This window comes from Vigna unguiculata, chromosome 3, assembly GCF_037176805.1.
Source record: "Vigna unguiculata cultivar grain cowpea cultivar isolate G323 ecotype 2 chromosome 3, ASM3717680v1, whole genome shotgun sequence".
NCBI lineage: Eukaryota > Viridiplantae > Streptophyta > Magnoliopsida > Fabales > Fabaceae > Vigna > Vigna unguiculata.
Genome location: NC_140794.1, coordinates 54,309,428 through 54,317,233, shown reverse-complemented (window position 1 = coordinate 54,317,233; position 7,806 = coordinate 54,309,428). Strand labels below are relative to the sequence as shown.

General features: G+C 32.9%; 1 protein-coding gene across 1 annotated transcript; it reads right to left on the bottom strand.

The window, feature by feature from the left end:
* Window positions 1–3,167: 3,167 nt before the first annotated feature.
* LOC114178078 (monocopper oxidase-like protein SKU5) lies at window positions 3,168–7,468 on the bottom strand. The gene is made up of 9 exons (XM_028063775.2): window positions 7,065–7,468; window positions 6,704–6,813; window positions 6,345–6,615; window positions 6,077–6,215; window positions 5,135–5,501; window positions 4,462–4,827; window positions 4,307–4,385; window positions 3,633–3,832; window positions 3,168–3,541 (listed from the first exon to the last, which is right to left on the bottom strand). Exons 1-9 carry the CDS (start codon window positions 7,203–7,205, stop codon window positions 3,439–3,441), a joined length of 1,776 nt encoding a protein of 591 aa, XP_027919576.1. The 5' UTR covers window positions 7,206–7,468; the 3' UTR covers window positions 3,168–3,438.
* Between the last annotated feature and the right edge of the window lie 338 nt (window positions 7,469–7,806).

Here is a 7,806-nt window from a genome sequence, read left to right as displayed (position 1 = left end):
GTTACCATGGTTTTGGCTACTAATGAAAATTGGTCACTAAAAATTAATTATTTAGGTTTTGACTATCAAAATGACTTAATTGCTAAATTGTTCTTTGATTAATTAGTGACCAATTTAATAATTAATTATAATTTATTTTTTTGTAATAATGATTATTTTAGTAATTAAAATTTTTTAATTTTATAAATTAATATCTAAATAGATAATTATAATAACTAACAATTTTTAACCATTAAAATTCTAAAATTATTATTAATGAAGTATTTTATCGTAATAATATATAAACTAAAGATTTAATAAAGAGAATGAAACTACGAAGGTAGATTTTAAAGATGAAAGAAAAGCCTTAAATCACATGTCCCTTCACAGTACCACTCACATATTGTCTTCAATTGTCAGACTGTACTCTGCAATATTTTCCTCAGAAACACTGTTTCCAACAATGAAACGTAGTAAACTTGTTAATTATGCAAGCTTGACCCAAAATTTCAATAATTTCTTTTCACGCGTTTTCCCTCTTTATCAACAACTCCGAATTAGGAGTGTCAAACTGAAAGTGACTTAATTTAATTTGATTTGTTATTTGTTTGTAAAGGATTATTAGCTTATTATAGTGAAATAAGTAGAAAATCTTGATTTATTAAGTTGAATTATCAGGGTTTTTTTTCATTTTATTTTATATTTTATATTTTTTATATATAAATAAAGTGTACTTAAGTATTTTCAATAATAACTACAATTAAAAGTACATCATCTCATTAATAAACAAGTAAATAACAAATTTAATTAAAACCTAAAAGCTTTTCTTTTAAAAATAAAAAATATATGAAATTTGTTTATTTGAGAACAATATTTAAGATAATGATGGTATATGTATATGGTGTGGTTTTGACGTTTTGGTTTGTTTGATGAGTTGAAAAGGTAGTTTAAAATGTTGGGATCTAAGGATGTAACGTGTTGATACTATTTGAACGTAACATTCACATATGGGACGCTTTCTCCAAATCTTCGCATGTGATTCATGAAAGGGATATTTCTTTTCCTATTAGACTGTCTTTTTTGAAACGATGTTCTTAAGAATAAGATTTCTAACAATTATTATTTTTCTTTAATTGAAATCAAACATTTAAAAATATAGTCCACTTATTTCAAAAATATATTTTCCAAAATAAAAATTGAATTGATAATAATAATACTATTGTTAATGAAAATAGTAATTTATAATGATAAAAAAATATTATAGTTTCAAGAAAACAAGTATACTCTTTTTTATTTACTATAATTGACAAAACTTTTATTTAATATAATTAAAGAAATGTTGATTGTATTTTTATGTTTTCATCTATCATATTAATAGCTGTTAAGATAGTTCTGATCTTATCTTATGAACGCATTTAGAAAGTTAGGATTTTTTTTTCTCTTAGTAAAATTGTTAACAAACTGTTAAGGGTGTGTTTGTTTTCCCGTTTGGGAGCCCAAACTCTTCTTCGTTCTGCATTGAAAGTGGTGCTAAATGTTTAACATTTTTTTTTGTGTGTATGTTTCATTTAGTCCAAAACGTTGGTTAATTTCAAAACAACTTCAATATGCTTTTCTGTTCAACAAGATTTTTCATTTCATTGAAAGAAATATAAAAAACCTAAGAATTGTGCTTACATGATACTCTAATAATTTTGATGAATAAACTTATAAATCACTTACGAGCCAAATATATGTGAATATACAAGTAATATTCTAAAAACATGTTATTTACAAAACATCTAAATTTCTAATCGAGGATGTCCAAGGGGAAAATAAGTACACCGCATAATAAAATATTATTAGTCATTATATTATTGACGTGATTGAACATCAAATAACACATTTCAATGAAATGAATAAAGAAAATAATTGCAATACTTTAGATGGTTTAAATACATCAGCAGCTACTTTAATTTTTAAAAAGTTAGCTGATTCCTAAACTAAAAGAATTGTAATTCAGTCCTTACAATTATGCAATTTTTGTACTTGTTTCCTGGAATCAATTTATGGCAACTTGAAATAAATACAAATTTGCGACAATTTTACTTGTTCTAGAGAGGAAATAATAAAAAATGTTGAAAAATCAAAGATTCAGTTGTAATTCTTTTAGTTTAGGAATCTGATTGAACTTTGTAAAATAATGTTAGGACTTCTTGATATATTAAACATGTTTATGCTTCATTAATTAATCGTGTTATATATTATTGAGAACGTTAGTAAAATATTGTTGACCGTTCTTATTACATTAAAAAAAGTAATCAATGACATGATTTATATATATAGTAAAGTAATAAATTATCACAAATTAATTAATTGTTTCTTTGTATATGATTTTTAACTATAACTTGATTCAAAAGAATTTTATTTTGAACATTATTCTTAACAATAAAAGTCTACAACAAGCAAATAACTAAATAATAAATATTAAAAGTAATAGAACATATTTTTTCAACATTATTTACATTCTAAACAAAATACCAACATTCTAAACAACATTATTTAAAAACTTTCATATTCAAGAAAGTAAATGTGCATATTGGAGCCCATGTGACTTATTTTATCACTGTGCATATTGGAGCCCATGTGACTTATTTTATCACTGTACTGCTTACAAGATCCGCAAATATCGTGCACATTTTTTTAGTTCAATTTTTACATGCATGTTAAGCACGGGCTTTTTTCTTTCACTTTTTTTTTTTCCATTAAAGTTTATCTGTGGAGAGATGAAATTGTGATTGAAAATTAATGGACTGTCACTTTCAACCTGGGGGCAAGAAAACAAGCTGTAACGGCCCCTCATGGACAAAAATTAGTCATAAGAAAAATGAAGAATATAGAGAAAAAAGAGTGCAGGAGAATAATTTCAAAGCTAAAATATAGCATCTACCAAGCTCAGTGAGGCAAATCCAGCTAAATGTCCATGCAAACGTACTAGAGAAAAATGTTCGGTTTGGTCGTGTCATTATGTCAATTTGTTGTTTCCCATTTTGCTTCTGTTTTTTAAAGAAATGCTAGCTAGATCATATCTGTAAAACAGCTAGAGAAGAATCTTCGGTTGGGTCCATGCATCTTTGACCTTGCATGATGGCTACAAAATTGCACAAACATAAAGATGAAAGGAGGAGGAAGTGACCACGATGCAAATCTCGTCGGCAGGTAAAGTTACATGTATGGAGAGAGTGTGATTAATTGTCATTACTACATCAACTATAGGCATTAAAAGAATCACAAGTCCCAATAAATTAAACTCGGAACCACAACCATTAAAAGCTAATAGGAAGAATACAAGTCAAAACCACTGCAAGATCAATAATATAAACAAGACTTACAAAACTAAGAACTCAACCACAAACCTCACCAACAAGCCAAAAGGTCCACCGGCAAGCAACTAAGAGAGGATGACCCGGAATGTGCTCTTTACTGGAATATATGGATCCAGGCGCATATAATCAGCCAGGTGAAAAACAGCTTCAGGGTATTCCCGTTGATTGGTGATGCCGCAGAAGCAATAACTTGAGGCCTAAAAGAAAACAAAACAGTTGGCCTCAATTTATAACCATTCATAATCCAAGTTAATGGTGGTAGTTGGAGGAGAAAGATTTGTAACATACTTCTGCAATTTACTGAGGGCACCACAGAAGAGGGCATTGTCTGGAATGGGCAGCTCAGTCTTGTTGGTAACCTCTGGGTTGACAACCCTGACATATGTTTCTTGACCAAGGTACCATGAATCAAGGTTTTCTGTTCTGAGATTCCATACTCCTACGTTGTCAAGGGAAACCAAAATTGCAGTCCATGCTCCAGGGTAAACCTGAATGAGACATTGGAAACAAACAGATGTTAGATTATAACATTCACGAATCATGATGCTGAAGGATAGCATCAGTTAATTTTAAGGTACGTACTTGAAAACAAACTTTGAAAATGTAACAGATTGTGGAAGCTATGACAGAGAACACAGATTACATATATTAATGGAACAACTCAATTCTACATTTCATCCGAGGTTATGAGTTATGCATGACCAAACCAGTACGTCAGTCAGCTACAGGATAAACAAGAGTGATTGAGTTTACAGTTGCAGCAAAAAAGTTCCAATTTTTCAAATTCCTTGAATCAAAGACTTCCCCAGGAGCCTAAGCGAGAATGTGAAACTACTAACTATGAACTTGAGATATGAACAGCACAGAAGTTCTAGTGAAGCATTTGACAGCTTTGGAAAACATGAATGTTTCAATGATTTTAGTGTTCAATAGAGTCAGACACAGAATCTAAGATAAAATACCTGAGCTGTAGTGCGAGCTATTCCATCCCACTTGTTATACGTGCCCCTGCTATTCTCAGACCAATCACCATAATCCATCCTGCAGGCAGCAAATCGAGTTGTGTTATTGGTTCCTGAAACAAATGGAACTTAAAAGATAGAGAATTAGTTTGTACCCGACTACAAAAAATGCATATCCACTCATGTGATAAGTATGCATCTTGGTATCATTGTTCTGCAATATAACTTCCATAAATCCTCTATAGGTTCCATTAATGATTGATGTTTCTGCACGAGGTGGTCCAGTAATAGGCTTGGTGGGAAAATCTAGCTTGTATACTCCCTTCAATTTGTACTGGTCAGCAAGCCTGATTGGAGTCGAAGGATTGACAAAAGAGATTCCACTGACGGTTGCTCGCCTCTTCCCATTAATTTTCTCAGGTAGCTTATTTTTTAGTACATAAATCTCAGTCACATTGATGGAACCATATCTGAAAGACCCTTGTGGGTTAGGACGAGCACCACTTGCTGATACATTCCATCTGCACAGTTAACAAAAGAATACACGAGTGAGAGATAAAAACTTTTAATTCTCAAATTTCAGAATCTAATCTACATATGTTCTTGTGGAATTATCATTCACTAATAACAATAATATATTAAAGTTTTATATTTGCTTTTACAAAAGCATTGAATATTTTGAGGCTCAACACTTCTGAGAATTTCTTAACCACTTAAACCTCCAAAAACAGTACAGAAAAACTTAATACCAAAAATAATTGTTGTTCAATTTGACAGTATTCCTACATACAGCACGAACAAATGAGTACATAAAATTGCAGCACAGACCTGATGGATCTTGCTTGGTTCATTGAGTAAGTTTTGTCAAATTGATCATCAGGAGCCGGTGGAAGAGGACCATGCGCCTTCCCCTTGGAATTTGTATAGCGCAAGATAGCAACTCCAGTAACTTTTTGCCAACGTGATTCATTCACAAACCTGGCACTTGCTACAATGTAGTAATCTGAACTTGCATTTTGGTCCATGGTTACAAGAAAAGAATAAGATTGCCCAACATGAATATCTAAGCTAGTGTAGTTCTGTTGCACTGTGTAAGACCCCTCTGTCTCTGCCAGAAGTAAGTTATGACTCTGGATCCTGAAATTCAGACTTGTTGATACTCCAACATTATGTACACGAAGTCGGTAAGTTTTTCCTGTTGTACATCATGTGATGACCATTAAAATCATTATATAAAAATGACATAATACCGGAGCCAAAGTCATCCAAGGAAACAAATTATAAATGGCTACAGCGGTGAGAACCACAAGAACCTTTTCTTTCCAATATCATAAACATCTACACGACAGATATAATCAACGTACCAAGTTGCGTTGGATAAACTTCTTCCTATGCACTTGTTAAGAAAAAGAAAAAGCAAGTAAAATAAATTGTTTCTCTTATAAACTAAAATTAACTTGTACAATTCATCTTTTGGAAAGTTAGAGAAGTGTGTGGAAAGTTGAGTGTATGAGTTTATTGTAGCTTCTAAGAAAAAACTGCATTCATTTTACATTTTTCTTTTATTGTAGACAAATTTATCCAAACAAAATTTATATACACCACTATAATAAGACAGACTTCGCTTGCTTTTTCCTAACTTTCTGCCCATTGTTTTCTCACAATACAGACATGCGTATTAGTCAAGGATTCCTCGTTCATACTCCAAAAGAAGCATAACATTAGAGAAACTACAAAACAAATTTAAATTAAACTTTTCTAAGAGCCTACCAGGATGGACTTCAATTGTTTCATAATCGATGCCATCAGGAACAAGTGTATCGTTATATCGGTATGGGCCTTTCCCATTGATGAGAACACCATCCGGCATGCCAAGATCTTTTCCATCATCCAGGGCCTTCCTCAAGTCCTACATTCCAACGCAGAACCAGTAACAAACAGTTTAACCCGTGTTATTATTTACTTGACTAGTATGAACTGAATTGTAGTAATGTTAGTAAAAATAGGAGTTTCCAAAAAATTCAACCATCACACTAACCGTATGGTTGCGGGTGTACCAATCTCCAATAAAAACGACAATGTCATCATATGGGGTATCAAAAGGAATCGGAATGATGGGTCGGTTGTTTATAATGAAACCCCCAAATCCACCAGCAGCTCTCTGAAGATGAAGGGAAGGGAAGTAGAAAAAGCTTCCAATTTGATCCTTTACCTGAAACTGGTAAGTCCAGTTCCACTTAGAAGGAATGGGACAATTGGTGCCAAGAACACCATCTTGCCAGGAACTCCTCCTCTGCTGAATCCCAGACCTGTCTCGAGAAAGTTCCATAAGTTGAGCTCAGTAAGCAAATCTAAGCTCCATATGAAGCTTTGAAGCTGAACAGAAAAGCAACATACCAATGAAGGAGGAGGCTCTCATCCAATTTGTTCCGAACATTGACGGCAACATTGTTGTTTGTGGTGACATTGATAGTAGGACCCGGGAATTTTTTGTTGATAGCAATGACCTGCAAAAACAATGCAGACAAGACATGAGAGGCAGCAGCAAAACCCCGTAGCTCTTTCTTCCCACCCACCTACCAAACTGTCACTGAGACAAACAAACAAACACCTCGTAACTGCACTCACATAACATAACAACCCTTCACTAACCCAAGTATTAAAATACGACATTACTATCTAGAAGCGTCCCATGATGCAGATCTGCAAGTAAAGCCGGAGATTTTAAACATACAGCAAGAGAGAGAAGAAAGAGAACCTGCTGAGGAACTCCAAGTGGAGAGGCAGTGATGTAAGAGACCTCAAAATCGTAGGAAACAAATGGATCCGCAGCGGAGGAGAGGGTGAGAAGTAAGGAGACGTTGACGAGAAAGAAGAAGAAAGCTGTGGAAGAAGACATTGTGTGGAACTTTCTGGGTTTTCTTTCCCTCAAAAAGGATTTAGAGGCAAGTTAGTTGCGTAGCTTTTTCCTTTCCTCTGATTTTACATTATCAAAGGAACTTAGAAAGAAAGAAAGAAGAGTTTGAGAGTGGTAGAAACTAGAGAGAAGAAATAAGAGGGAAGTGGGAGAAGAAGAAGAAGAAGAAGAAGCACTGTGAGGTGTGGTGTGAAAAAGGGTAAGTACGTAGCAGACACACACCCGATCAACCTCAACCAAAGATGACAGCCAGTAGCCAGTTCACACCTTCTCATTTCTTTCTTCACTACTAAATAATATACAAAACTATATTTTACAATTTAAATTTTAACTTAATATATAATTTAATATTTTCAAAATATGAGAATTTGAATTATTCTACATTATTTAAACACAAACATATAAAGGCATAAAATAAAACTGTGCATTTAGCCGTTGTTGGGACCGTAGCGTTCTTTGTTGTGTGTTGTTGTTCTATAAATTAAGAAAGGGACACAGTATATGTGCATTGGCAATTTGTTTTATTCGATTAGGAAATAAAAATAATTAATTAATTTTGGTGTTTGATGGAGGGGTCACTTTC